Genomic DNA, 16,021 nt, shown 5'->3' with positions numbered 1-16,021 from the left:
AAGTAACATACAAATCGCCAGTGTAAGGAGTCACGCACACTAGCGTCGGTTGTCTAGCAGCAAAGACTTTATCTAGACGTATAAATTACCTAAGTAAAATTACTTATTGAAAGAAAGTCCATCCGCGTTTTTCCAAACACTATACGAGTGCCGGGAAAAACCCGGGCAAAAATTTGACAGAAATTCAGTTTTTAATGTGTAGAATAATCAGCCTCATAAATTCATACTATTGGCATTTGATTACAACGCAAATATTTTTTGCTTGAATAGTAGCTTTTTTTACCAATTTTTAAATATATTACGGATCTAGTGTATTTCAGCTAGGTTGTCTAAAAAGCTGTATTGTAACTGTTAGTCTGTATTGTATAAGATGTGATAAGTGTATTGAAAACCAGCAATATTAGAAGCTTGTGTAGCACGTACATTGATGGAATAAATCAAGATATATAAATACAACGTCTTTTATTTACATTGGTTACACCCATCGTCACATTGCTAGAGGGTAGATTGGTAGCATAGAGGTGATACTAACATCAATCACCCACGACGCCATAAAATATTCGTGCTCATTGATGGACACCCTTCGACCATATACAGGATGTAATCGTTAAAAGTGATCAGGCGATTATTCCGTAACTATTACAAATAAATATTGTTTTCAAATTTTATTTGTGTATTAATCATAGAAGTGAGGGTTATCACAAAACATAACAAATTATTTGGATTTATAAGAGCGACATCTCAAGTCAATTTCCGTATGCGGAAATACTAGGGTTGAACAGGTTATCAACTGTAAAGTAGATCTGGCAGATAAAGAGTTGAACCTGAGAGTTGAACAAAGCATACAAGATTTTATGACGACTCGTCACTCGAACGGTTAGCTGAGTTGGAAGAGCACTGTTGTGGGTTCGAGTCCCTATCATCATATCGTTCATAAAATTTTGTTTTCAAATTTTATTTGTGTATTACAAGTATAAAAAAACTTTAAACTGAAAATACTAAATGTATGGGAGTGTTTAATACCAAAATTTCGGATAGTTATCGTTTGATTTTTTTAAGTTATTGATGTCATTTGACTGATTAAATAACGCATTTTCGATATCAGTTCAAAGTTTTTTAATATTTGTAATAGTTACGGAATAATCGCCTGGACGACGCACTGAACGATTATCCTATATAACCCAATAGACTAATAGTAATATATTCGCATAGCAAACAATTCAGTCAACCGAGAAGAGCGGGCTCAGGGTACTGAATCCCATTGGTCATTAATAATAAAACAAATGACATAACAATAACGATATACAAAACATAACAGTGGCATTTCCATTGTGCTAGTCGCAAGCGTAGGTGACGAAGCACAGAATTGCGGTCATTGACCTATTACAATCCGCACCCACTATAGCTATTGTCAAACAGACAGCGAACCGAAAGCGTAGCGAAGCGTTTTCATTTTGTTATGTATACGTTTAAATCTAGTCACATAGAAAAGCGAAAGCAAACCGAATACGTTGCGAACCGAAATTCGTGTCACGCCAGGGCATACCAAGCCCAGCGAGCGAGTTAGTTGTATTAGCTGGCTTTGTATGCACAACGTCGAACAGAGATAGAATGGGAGACGCGAAGCAAGAGCGAAACGCAACGGTTATGTTTATTTACAAAACTTTGACACGAGTGGCGGCCCGAAACGTTTCGCTTTCGGTTTGTTGTGCCTACTTTGTAGTCTCCGCTTCGGTTTGCATTCTCCACGCTTTTCGTTCGGTTCGGTTCACATTAATGTTTGACAATACCTTATGAGATGCCTCCGCCTCTGTGAGCGAGATAGAGAGATCTACTCAGAGGTCCATTAATATAATACTGCTTCTAAAAGAAACTTAGAAAAATTCTACTTATTAATATTAACAGGTGTACGCCATCTTAGATGTGAGGCAGTATTAATTAAATTGACAATTTATTTTCATTATAATATTTTACAATAATATCCTCTTTTTACACAGAAAATAATCAAAGTTCACTAAAAACAAACGTAGCATTATGTTATGTGAAGTTAAATATTTAATAATTTATATTTTTTGTGTAATAAGAGTATTAAATCTATCATATAACAAAAATATGACGAAAAATCTATACAGACTTAGTGATATTTAATTTTATAATATATTAATAATTTTATCTAACAAATTATATACATTAAAGGCACGCACATCAAACAACTTTCATATCACAAACTTACTGGTCATTTGTTACCCCACGGAAAACAAAAACAGTGGACGCTAAATACAATCGCCGTTCAGCGAAATTAAAATGTAGATTCGAAAATAATATCGTAATTTCGTTAGTATGTTTCGTTATAATTGATAAGTTTATATTATATTTATGTTTTAAGGATGGGTTATTATTAACCCATCTTTAAAACAAAATGAGGGTCAAAACCGGGTTAGGGAAACACGTGCCATTAGGAAAACATGTGTAAAATTTTGTGTAAATTGGACACATTCGAATTCAAAAGATTAATATTGATATCATCAAAAAAAATAAACCACTCAATAAGCGTTTTTAAAAACTAAATATTGCGCCCCAGATTTTTTGATATGGTAATAACCGCAGTTAAAACTACAACAATACAAAATAGATTGGTATATTCCAAAATAATTTATTGGTTTTGTAAGTATTTTTCAGCATCTTATCGACAAATTCATACCTATGGTGGTACAACACTACTACTGTCAACATACACCCAGTTGATATTCAAGTTCGTAGTTTACTATTTGTATTTATAACGCCATCTAGCATAAAATAGTGATTTTTCTAGTCCTTTATATTAGGAAAATAAAATGACGTTGAATTTGATGCGATTGTGTTAATGACTAATCGAGGTTGTGGGAGATATGAGAATTGTGTTAATGTAGCGACATAAGTTTTGTAAGTAAAATGCCCAACTTCCACTGATTTTTGTATTCCGTTGGTTACTATATTAGTGATGTAAGGAATATCAATATTCTTATAGTTTTTTTTAATATGGCGGTATTTTTTTACAGCTGTTTTAGGACATATAAATATTAAATAATGTAGATAATCACTTAATATTAAAGTGGTTATATCAGATTTGAGGTTTTATTTATGTATGGCATAAGGTAACTTATGTGGTTTCCAGGACAATCAACATAGGTTCATTAAAAAAAGCGCGTACATATTTCTAAGAGACCGACAACGCTTCTGTGATTCCTCTAGTGTTGCAGGAGAATGTGGGAGGCTGTGATCACTTAACATCGGGTGATCAAAACGATCACTTGAGTTTCCTTAAAAATCTCAACATAAAAGTATATCAATACATAGTAGTAGAAAGAAATGAAAATTATTTAATTGATTTAAATAAAAACTATCCACGCTGAAAACAGAATATATAAATCATTTTTTTTTAAATTTTTTAAATAATATAAATGCATTAATGCGTTTTAATCCTTTTAAAAAGTATTTTATTTAAATGATATTACATAATTTGGCCAATGCACATCTAGAGTAATACGTCAATACGCGAAAGAATTGTATTCCTTACATCACTGCACATACAGATAATATATTCTTCACAAATGTATGAGTGCTAGTGTATGGACAAGTTATAGATTAATTATCACTTTCACAATTATTATTCTGGTTAACTTTCGCTTTATAAGCAACTTCTAAGCTAAATTGCACATTTATCAGTTCATACGAAATGAATAATAGTAAATTTTTATGTATCACACTATCAATAAGCGGCTATCCATAAATTTCGTCACACGTTAAGGGTGTGACTAGAGGCGGGGAGGGGTCACAAATTTTGTGACATCACATTTTTTCAAGCATAAGAGGGCCTGATGAGGAAGCTGATGGTCGCTCAGAGGGCATTGGAGAAGACTATGCCCGTAGGAGAACCAAAGTCACCCACATAGCCCAAATGAATGCGCAACTGAAGTGACAGTGGGAAGGGCACATAGTTCAACGGACAGATGGCCGGTGGGGCAGAAAAGTCCTCGAATAGCGACCACGTTCCGGAAGACGAAGTGTTGGTAGGCCCCCCACAATATGGACCGATGATCTGGTCAAGATCGCCGGAATACGTTGGATGAGGGCAGCGCAGGACCGACCGTCGTAGAGATCTTTGGGGGAGGCCTTCGTCCAGCAATGGACATCTTCCGGCTGAACAAAAAAGTGATTTACTGTAAATTATATGATGCATACGCTGATAAAAAAAGAAAATGTACAAGAAGTTAACACATTATGGATAGGTAAGAAAAGTAGTGACAATGTTAAAAGTGAAGTGTAATTTTAAATCAAAGATTTGCAAAGAAAACTGAATTTAAATGGCAATAAAAATAATTTCGGAACACTTCTTGCGTTAATTTTATAAATCTCTAAATGTAAAATTGCTATATATGACTTAACACTAGGAGGGGGGGTATCACAAATGTGACCAGCTGTGACAAGGACGGGGAGGGGTTAAAAATCATTAGATTGTGACGTTATTTATGGATAGCTCCTTAAACACCTCTTTCAGTCATAAGCTCGTTGAATATTTATTACAAATACAAATTACCAATAGTACTTTTCTTTGCCGTAAACGAAGATAGCAGGTATAATTTGTAACATAAATAAAAATTATTATTATACAAATTAAATTTGTAACCAAAATTGATAAACGGTTCCGTCCAAGCACTCAATTATAATAAATAATTAGTTATTTATACAACTCATAGTTAAGGAACTGACTTTTCGTTTAAATCTAATCATATCACATAAATATACGATAATATAACAAAAATGGCAATAAAAACTGTAATTTTCTTTCATTATCCAAAATGACCAAATATCAATAGATTTAAATGTTTTAGATCACATAAGTAAATAACATTTATTGTTAATGTTACAGAACCCTCGCTGCCATAACACAACCACAACATATTTTCAAAATGGAAATCTCAGCAAAATACTGTTAATTAGATCTTTGTTCTTCTTTTTGTAGAAAAGGAGGACAGACGAGCGGATGGGTCACCTGGTGTTAAGTGATCACCGCCTCCCACATTCTCTTGTAACACCAGAGGAATTACAGGAGTGTTGCCGGCCTTTAAGGACGGTGTACGCGCTTTTTACATGTCGTATCGTTCCGGAGACACGGCACAAGGAAGCTCACCACAGCTTTGTAGTATGTGGAAGAAAGTTCATTGAACACCGCACTGTGGAGGCCACTGATCCATATTGTGGGGATGATATCCTAACTTGTGGCTTGTCGTGCGAAGGCGACAGGAATCAGGTCAAACAGCTCTTAGGAACACTCCCCGTCATAAATGCGGTAGAAGACACATAATTAAGCAACGTCTCTACGCAACGCCAAGTGATCCAGCCGTTCACAGAGCACTGAGTCCCCGACAATTCGAGTTCAGCTAAAAGACCGTATCAAAGGTAGTTGTTTCAAAACCTCATGCCCATTTGCCTTAAGATCCCATCGATCGCTTGGACGATGCTCCATATAAAATTTTATTTATAAATGCTTGTTATACATGCTGCATTATACATTAATTATTATTAGCAACATTGACTTTGTAAGCGTTTTACACGAAGGTTATGTCACGTTCTACAATAGCCTCTAATTATTGGTATTGGAGTTCACCTCCTCAAGTCCACCAGTTCTACAGGAGCCGTGTTGTCCACTCGAATATGTGATACATTCTGCAAGACACCAAATAATTTAATTAATAAATTTCGTCGGATAAACGCATCGCAGTTTATTATTATTTAAGAACGAGAAGATTTTATTACCATTATCCAAATTTATTTGTCTTTGGTAAAAAGTATAAACAATTTGTTATTATTAAATCATAAAAATTAATTAAACCTGGCCTGTTTTCAAGCTTGTCTAGCAGCCAGAAGCTCTATCTAAATTATCGAAGGGTTGTACTTACATAGAAAAGCGGTGGATCATTGGGATGTGGGTGGAAGCCGTTCTGTCTGCAGTTAGTGATGTACTGCATACCGTAGTCCGGTGTCAGCGCGAAGTAACCAGTCCTGTAAAATAACGGAAACAGAAAAATCATTTTAAAATACTTTTAAGAGTATTTCAGTTTGTTTGGTACTTTAAACAACTACACTCCCAATCGCCTATTAAAAGGTCGTCAAAAAATGTCCGAGCGGCGTTGTATATACGTTCACATTAACCAAACAGATTGCATTGAAACATTCATTCAAATTAACACCTTATTTCGTGGCAGTAATGTTCAAAGTCTATTATTATTGTATACGCTCATTATAAGATCGGACGCGAACAAGAGGCAAGAACATTTTGTTTTAGTAATTGAAATGTAATTATTTTACAATATGATTAAAAGTCATCAAGTTACATAATATTGTTAATTTAAAGGGACACTTACCTGAAAAAGGACTCTCCATCCTTTTTAAGTTTGGATATGTTATTTGGAAAGTTTTTCACTGAACACTTGGTCATTGCGTGGCGTTGTATTTAAAGCGCGGTCGAAACACAACTGAACCCGTGCCAAATAGACGCGTAGGCAGAGTTTTGCTCTTACAAAGACTTTTGAACTTTAACTTTTTGGACTCAGGCTTCAGATACGTTTAAAAGTATGAGTGTCAGAACTTACTCATTGTATTTGGGTGCGCACACGATGGCTATCGCCTCTGGCATCATCAGCTGGTACGAGCATTGCGTGTGAAGATCGACAGACGAGAGGAACGCCGTCTGTGTCGGGTGCGTCTATCAACAATTATAGAAACACTTTAAAAACTTACAACGCAGCAAATGAGTAGCAGTAGAACTAACAGTATTCAAATATTTAATCAAAATAGGATGTGACATCACTTATTGAAAGTAAAAAAACTACCATCAACTCCAAAACGAATGCCTCAGACAAACAGACTCAGCGGGCTTTGTTTCCATGAAAAAAATATGTTAACAAAGTAATATTGTACAATTATTTAATAGCCTGTCGTACCATTTCCCATCTGTAAATATCCCATTAAGAGAGTCATTTATGTTATAGTAACCTTTACCACACAAACGTTTTTTAACGATTCTTTTGAATATCGTTATCTTATGAACAATTTCTGGGATCTTGTTGTAAAACATAGCCCCACAAAAGACTAACTAACTCGGCATATCCGAGTAGTAGGCATTTAGGTTTATGTCTGTTCCTGGTGTTATCATTATGGTTATAACAGTCTCTAGCAAATTCACTTATGTGCCTATGAACATATATAGTATTATCAAGAATATAGTGACAAGCAACAGTAAAAATGTTTATTTCTTTAAATTTTCCTCTCAATGATTCTTTAGGGCCTTTCTATCCCTATTCTATAAAAAAAAACTACTCACATGTATCCAGCCTAGCGTGATCAGATTGTGCTGGTCCTGATAGTGGAATATCTCCTCCTCGTTGCTGGTGGTACAGGAGTCAGGCGTGCCAACCTGCTTCGGTACTATCACGTGGCTTATCTTGAACTGATTCTGCGCCTGAAGAATAATAATTATCGAAATTAGTGACTGTATCATTTAAAATGTAATCCTAGAACTGATTCATAGAAATCTAAATATGAAGATTATTAATAGAAATAACCTAGCCGTGCTAAATTTAGGGACCTGTAGTGATTTATATTAATCAGAACGGCGAGATGAAACAACACATGGATATTATGGTGTATTTCAGTATATCTAACTAATAATTTAATAAGCGCCATTTGTTTCGGTGAGGTGTTTGAACTAACATCAAAATTATTCTAAAGGAATCAATTTAGAGAAAATGTTTATTTGTATTTATGTATACCGCATTAGATATATCGTTGTTATGTACCCATAGCTATACAGGGTATCCCAAAGTTATGGGACATGAAGGGACGGGAAGGAAGTACCTTAAATATTAATGATAGGCTATTTTACTGAAACAAGACTTTATGTTATTTTTAAAAGTCAGTGATTCTGCATTTGCGTAAGACAAGAGAGATCAGATTTTGAGCATTAATTAATTAATTTACAAAAAAATACCCACTTAATTGACTACTTTCTTTTAAAATACTATGTTACTTAAGAAGAGTTATTAGTTTTTGGCCATTCTTTCGATTGGCATCATAAAAGTAGGGGTGGATTTTTTTTTTACATTTAAGTCGGTTCGATTCCCATACGAGGCAAGTAATTTTTAGAAAATCTTAGAATGCAGAATTACTAACTTTTAAAAATAACAAAGTCTTCTGTCAGTAAAATAGCCTATCTTTGGGACACCTGTATATAGCTATACCTAGTTTGGGACAAGATAATTTGTGTAATAGTGTTACAATAATATTATTATTATTTTAACTGAACTGCTATTTTTTAAATAAATGATATTATAGCGAACGTTTCTCGCTATGAGATTCTTAATTTATTTGACATGCCATAATTTTGCACATCATTGCTGCACAAGACTCTCAATTGGAGTGTTATAATTAAAAATAACAAAATTGTGTTATGTACAGTCAACCTAATTACAACCAACATTATGCATAGCAATATAATTATTTATTGGCATATTATATACCCGAACCTTCCTATAGAATCACTATGTCTTTGAGTGAAACTGCATTAAAATGCTTGTGGTTTTGAGTTAATCGAGAACAGATAGACAGTCTAATTCAGGGGTGCTCAAGCTTGAACTGCTGGTGATCTACCTCAAAATTGTTAGACTACGATCGATCGCCTCTGAGAGGCTTCAAGTATGTGTGATGAAGGATTGTCGTCTAAGTAGAGTGTCACGATGACACAGATATTAGTTTTGCGCAAAATATGCATTTTTTTAGTCAAGGTAAGTGTAGGTCTGCTCTTCAATGTCAATGAAAAAACTCATAATTATTATTCAAGATTGCTAGTTGATTGGTTCTTACAAAAAAAATTCGTTCTAAAGTTCTAAGCTTAACTAAATAGTGACTTTGGATGTTGAAGCGTGACACTGCATGTCCTGAGCATACTTTTCATAAGATGGTACGTAATTACCGATTTTAGTTTATTATACCTGATTCTTTTCTCGAGATCGACTCAAAAAGCACTCGCGATCGACCTGTCGATCCCGATCGACCGTTTGAGCACCCCTGGTCTAAATTATTAGAGAAGAGAAAGAGTGAGAAACAGAAGTAATAGCGACCTGAGAAGAAAATGTTGGGGTTGATTCCACGAGCAGGTTAGTGGGGTGAATGGGGTCAGGCTACAAGTACCTAGAGTTCGAGATCTTATATATAAAGTATGTGAGAATCATGTGGAGGTCCATAATATCGGCAATATATATTATATTTATTAAATTACTGTTTTTTTTTACTGTTATTATTTTTACCCGACTTCAAAAAGGAGGACCTTCTCAACTCGACTGTTTTTTTATGTTTATTACCTCTGATATTTTGACTGAACGTTTGAATGTTTGTTACCTCTGAACTTTTGAAATGGCGCGACAAATGGACGACTTCTTAATATCACACCAACCGATTTCGATTAATCTTTTGTTATTGGAAAGGATGTACTTCAAGGGTAGTTTGATGAGGCTCTGATAATCCATGACAAAGTAATAGAACTCTTCAATTGTAAGGAGAAAATTAACGAAACTATGCCGAATTTTTTATAATATGCTATCCGGATATTTGACCGTAACGTCGTTATGGTCAAGTAATTGTCGTAATCGAATATGATAATCAATGGAACTATTTAATGACTTACAGTATCTATCTTATCTGCGGCAGAATTTCAAACTATCTGTAATCAAATTGCAATGTGCTTACGTTCATTGTTGCATTGCAAAATTTAGACAAATTAGTTAGTGTAGATTCACTAAAATCAAAAATAAAAAAAATTTAACAAAAACAACCGATTTCAAACAACTATTCCAAAACAATAGATAAAATATGCACTAAAATATGCATTTTTATACAATGTAATTAATCTAATTCTAGTTACGATTATTGTTATTTTTGGAGTCGGTGTCAGCCAAGGTAATTTTGTAACTACATATGTATGTAGCAAGCACATCTCACCTATAACTCTGCAGTTATAGGTGAGATGTGCTTGTGTCGCACGTGCGCCGTGATGAGGCGAGAGCAGGGCCGCGACGGGTGGACACCGATTCCAAAAATAACAATAATTGTTACTAGAATTACATTAATTAGATTCTATAAAAATACGCAATCATTTTTATACTTTTTAGTACATATTATATCCATTGTTTAGGAATAGTTTTTTGGAGTCAGTTGTTTATTTATTTATTTTTTATAAGTATGATTATCACTTTAGTTTAAAGAACACTATAATAGCACATAATATTCAGATCTTTGGTAAAAATTAACTTTAATTTGATTCATATAAGTTAGTTAGCACTGCAACAGTGCATAATAACTTTTGTTAGCATTAACCCAGTTGGTTGTCTTGCCCTATATAAGTTAGAGTTCTAAGTTCGACATTTATTACTTATTGTTAATTCTAAGTGGAAACTCCGCCCAAATACAGTAATAACAAGAATTGTGTGTGACTTAAATAACCACCCTTCTTACATTAATAATTACTATATTTAGTATTATGTATATATGCAATATTATGACTCCAGACTATGTACTCACTAAGACTCCAGCTAGTATCCCGCATGTTTCTATATTTTTTGCTGTATTAGAAGCTGCGATAGTCAGGAAGCGAGCTAGCAGTGTTGACGGTACTACCACAGAACGTAGACCACCATCGGCTGACAGGGGCACCATGTCGAAACCTTCACCACTGAAATATTAGAAAAAAACTCTAGTATTATTATTACTAGTAAAAAATATCTCGTTAATGCCTTAAAAAACGCGAGTTCTCAACTCTCGATATGTTGCTACGTGAAGTTTTTGCAAACGAACAAATACAACTAATATGTAAAATTCGCTTGTCCCGGTGTTTGTTACCAAACTCCTCTGAAACGTCTGAACCGATTTGTATAAAATTTTGTGTACATATTGGGTAGGTCTGAGAATCGGCCAACATCTATTTCATACCTATAAATGATAAGAGTGACGTACCCTTAAATACATTTTTTTATTTTGTTGACAATTTTTTTTTTTTGCTGGATGCCTTAAAAAAAACGTACATCTTAAAAAATTCGCCCTTCTAAGATCTACAATTATTTTTGTATTATTCTGTTCCATCCACAGATCCGCAATAGGGTTGCAAAATGGCAATCGAATACAATAATTGTAGTACGATAAGTTTTATGTACGAAATATTTGGTTGGTCTGAGAAATGGTGTTCATCTATTTTTTATACACCAAAAATTTTAATTATTGATTTTTTTTTAATTATTTTATATGGAAATACAACGTTTGCTGGGTCAGCTAGTAATTTCATATCAAAGGGAAATGCCCATACGCCGCCTAGGTATCTCATGCGTCAAAATGAAAAAAATATAGTAATTCTTAATATATGCCATAATCGCACCATCAGAATCAATGATTTGAACAGGGGATTCAATTAAATATAAAATAAAGCCATTAATTTCTTTAAGTATTACGATGTAACAAAATATAATAATAATTTTCTATAGGTTATTTGTTGATTCAAATCGACATTTTTGTATTTAAAACGATTTTGGCAAGATCACATCACCTTGGTTATGTCTACTATCATTTATTTTGTATTTTCTTATCTGAGGTGAGCACCTTTAAATTTTTATTAGTATTCAATTAACTATGCCAAAAGTGACCCACTTTTTTTTTTTTTATATTCATAGAAAGGGATCCAAGATATTGGGCTTGGTTATTTTATGAGAAGATGTAATCACCTTAATGGCCTTGAGGGAGGTATGAGTGGAGGAGATGGCTGATAATGATGAGGTGGAGGTCTCGGAGGCTCAACAGCAAAGTCATCTGGATATACAACACCATCTACAGGAGGTGCTGAGGGAGTCACCGCCCAATTTTCCTGGAAGAAAAAATTTATCTTATCTTATTCTTATTTATCTACTTTCAAACATAAGTAAAGCCTACTTCTGTATTCAAACAAATATTTGAAACTATATAGTATACAAAATAATAAAGTTTAAAATAGAATAATAGACTAAAGTAGTATTCATAACCTTTTTGCTCTTAATAGTGATTTTCATTATTATAACACTAGAAATAAGGGATTGCTTGTAACTAATTCTAGTAGGCTTCATAAGATACATAATAGCTTTAAGGGTAAATGTATACACTTCTACAATAAAGTCCCAGCCACTGTTCAGGCATTATCTATAAATAAATTTAAATGTTTTATAAAAAAATGGCTCTGTCGTAAATCCTGTTACTCCACTGCTGAATATCTAAATGATCGGACAGCCTGGGACTAGATTGTGATTATTTTATAGCGACTGTACAATATTGTATATTTTTATTGAAAAGAGCGCATAAAAAAAGAATGCTGGGAGAGTTTCTTGCGCCGCTTCTCTCTCAGAGCGCCATTTGTTTCCGAAGCGATAGTAGTATCTAGTAGTTATTAGAAATTACATCAAAAAGAATTCTAAAGGAATCAATTTTGAGAAAATAAATGCCTTTTTTATGCCTTTTAGTAGTATATATAATATAGTATGAGAACTAGAGTAAAGTTCAAATCCAATAGTTTGGAACATGACAATGGCATTGTATGATAATTGCATGTTTACTTTTTATTACAATAAGGTACAAGACAAGCAGGACATTCAGCTGATGGAAATTGATACATCCTGCAATTTACAGCTCATGGTTCTTAATAATCCAAAAACTCAGAGTGGCACTACAATTTCGCTTGTCACCATGAGACATAGGATATTAAGTCTCATTTGCCCAGTAACACAATAATGCTTACACATTACTGCTTCACGGCATAAAAAGGTGCTGTTATGGTACCCCATAATCTAGCCATCAAAGCCTATGCAAAGGAGCCTCCCACTGGTACTAAGGATGATTCTCCGCAGCTCCCTTAGCTAATTTACTAATTTTGCACACATTTGTAAATTGTTTATTGCTAATATAAAACAAAACAATTATAGAGGTGTAGCCAGTTAAAGGGTAGATACTATGGTTTTGTTTATCTGATAGTTCCAACTAGCATCCTCTGTCAAGAAGCAGTAATGTGTTAGCAATAATGTGTTTTCGGTTTGGAGGTGGCATAGCCTGTGAAATTACTAGACCAATAAGGCTAAACTTTCTATATCCGGAAGTGGCAAGCACAATTATTGTGATGCTGCTCAAATTTGAGGTTCAATCGAGAATTTGATTGGCACTGCACTGTAATGGCAGGGTGTATCTCTGTCTCAATACTTCCCCTCATAAAAAAAAATCCAAAATGGCTGGACTAATTTTGTCAAAACCTTTGTCCAACAGTGAACATCTATCGCCTAAAATGATGATGATTAATCTAAGGTGTAAATTAGGCTTATGGTTATGGTTTGTAAAGTGGCTTTGATCCAGTTCATTTCAGCCCTGTTACACTGCGACCAATGTGATCTATTGTGATAGCCACTGTTAAACTATAGCTCACTGCAAACATTGATTCTTTTCATGAATCTTATTATGTCTTTTGCAGTGAGCTGACGTATCTCAAATGGTTGAAGGATTGGACTTCCCAAAGAGATGCTAAGTTTACACATTAAAGGACCACATTCAGAGAGAATGTGTAGCGGGGTTTCATCTGCACTAATACAGAATCTACACGCTCTGCAATCTCTGAGACCTAAGATTGAGAGGTGTTTGTTTAATCTGCAGTGCCCCATTAATGTCCTGGTTAATATACGGAAGTTTTCTCTACTTAGCCCTAGTGCCTCATTCGCAGCCTTTTTGTTGAAGGCTTGGATTAGGGTTTTGGAATGGGTTAAGCCCGGAGTGTTGCTCCAGAGTTTAATGCACTCTTGTGAACATGATGTATCAAGGGTTGATTTAACAAGACTCCTTGGGACACAAAAACTTAGTTTCTACACAAAAAATCCATAAAATTGTATACAAAATGTATGTGGGCAGTGTATCAAGTGCTTCGTAATTAATATATTTTACCGGATGTAGTAAGTGTGGAGTTGTATGTCCATCCTTTTTGTTTTCATCAGCTTGTAATATTTGTGCCAATTTAGCATCTTCTTGCTCTTGCTTCTTTTTGGCCTCCTCTGCTTTTCTCCTCTTCACCTTAAAATTATTAAATTTACAACTAAGATGCAATCATTCTCTTAAAAGGATTATAATTATAAAAATCTGTGCATATACACAAACAAAAATTTTATATAAAGATTTCTATTTATATACAACAGTTTTTAACTAAAATGCATATATGTATGTTTACAATGTATAGAAGACTACCAATTTTAAAAAACAAGTCAGTCTGCTTTTTCTTTCTAACCTACAAAATGGATGGACACCCTAATCAATAACTGTTTTTTATTAATGGTCAACAGGTTGAAAAAACTGTTAATTCGTCAACGGGTTTTGAAAAATCGGTTAATGCATTTATTAATAATTTAGGTTGTTATTATGTCAATATAATATCATATCAACGTTTTCGTTTGCAAATTCGTCAACTGTTTAAGTGAGGCATTCAATTTCTTCATTTATTGTGAGTTACGGTCGAAGATGTTGATTGAATTTATTAGCTTATTATGTTCAGGTACAGGTTTTTTCGTTGAAGAAAAACAGTTAATTCGTTAACGAATATAAAACTGTTAATAAAAACAGTTTATTGATTTAACGGCCACCTCTAGACTATAGCTGCAAGTATTTATTAATGTCATACCTCATTTTCTTTATATGTTGCATGTTCTTTGGCATATTGGTCTAGAAGTTTCTGTTTTAATTTCTCAGCTTTAGGCATCACTTCTTTTAATTTGCTTTGATTGACAGCCTTAATATCTGCAGGTATTGTACTGTACTCAGGATGTTTTCTTATTTTCTCCAAAAATAATGTCATGAACTTTAAGTACAAAATGTAGGCATTTTCAAGGCTTCCTTCAGCTAGGTATACATTTGCCATTCTAACCATTTCAAGCCCAGACCTGTAATATCTGTAAACAATGATTAATATACAATTTGTCTAAATACTACTAAAACATATACAAAATTAAAAAATCTGCAGATTTACTCAAAAAGGTTTGTAGAAAACAATTCTCAATCATTTGTTACATTATTTTTTATCACTACCATTGGGTATTGATTCATAAAGCTACTTATCATGGAAAAAATTGGCAAGAAACTCAAAAGCAAGTATACATCTTGCCTTTCCAATTCCACCCCATGACATTCAATAAATTAAAAAGAATTAAGTTTAAATGTGACATTTAACAGAATTTTACATCTATATATAATTTCGTATTGGTATATCCCCTGCCTAGAAACTGCTTCTCATGATCAAACCAACAACAACAAACAGGGCTGTTTAGTTTTTAAAGTGTTTGTAAGTTCTTCAGAACTTACCAAATAAATAAATTAAAGTGTGTGTATCACAGGCTAGTAAAAATATACATTTTTAGACCTGATTAATCTTTACAATCAAAAATCCTACCGTACGGAAAAATAGATTGTTCATAATTTTCAGCATTACTTTAGTTTGTTTTTGGTCAACACTTCAATAAATGTGGTATGAAATTAAATTTACCTTCGGGGCGGCACATTCGAATCCACTTCAACCATTGCTCCATAGTTTGCTAGTTGTTTTACTCTGTAAGCAGGCTCTAAAGATGCAAGATCCGTTTTATTTCGCTTTTCAGCTGACTGCATCGCTCCAACTATCAACAATGTTTTATTTTGAACTAATCACTCATTTATTATCAGAAATATAAATGTTTTGCTAATGTTGTATTATAATTTTAAGACGTATATCGAATATATATTTAGTAATTTAATGGAACCGCTTTGTTTTAAAATAAAATACCAAATAACAGGTAGTAAATACTAGAAAACAGAAATAATGAAATTTCAAATTTAATGGATAGTGACACTGACATCGTCCAAACAAATCAGTGTCAAGTGTCAACTTTCTCTTTTTGTCTTCATGGATTGTATA

General features: G+C 33.7%; 1 protein-coding gene across 1 annotated transcript; it reads right to left on the bottom strand.

The window, feature by feature from the left end:
* Positions 1-445: 445 nt before the first annotated feature.
* On the bottom strand, positions 446-15,904 carry LOC126968839 (STAM-binding protein-like A). The gene is made up of 9 exons (XM_050813994.1): positions 15,614-15,904; positions 14,756-15,023; positions 14,029-14,154; positions 11,805-11,944; positions 10,615-10,765; positions 7,364-7,501; positions 6,633-6,745; positions 5,940-6,042; positions 446-5,706 (listed from the first exon to the last, which is right to left on the bottom strand). The coding sequence occupies exons 1-9, from the start codon at positions 15,733-15,735 to the stop codon at positions 5,644-5,646; spliced, it is 1,224 nt and encodes a 407-aa protein (XP_050669951.1). The 5' UTR covers positions 15,736-15,904; the 3' UTR covers positions 446-5,643.
* Positions 15,905-16,021: the final 117 nt, after the last annotated feature.

The sequence above is a fragment of the Leptidea sinapis genome, chromosome 1 (assembly GCF_905404315.1).
Source record: "Leptidea sinapis chromosome 1, ilLepSina1.1, whole genome shotgun sequence".
Taxonomy (NCBI): domain Eukaryota; kingdom Metazoa; phylum Arthropoda; class Insecta; order Lepidoptera; family Pieridae; genus Leptidea; species Leptidea sinapis.
Note: the sequence above shows the minus strand (reverse complement) of the source record. Positions and strands in the feature narration are given on the sequence as shown.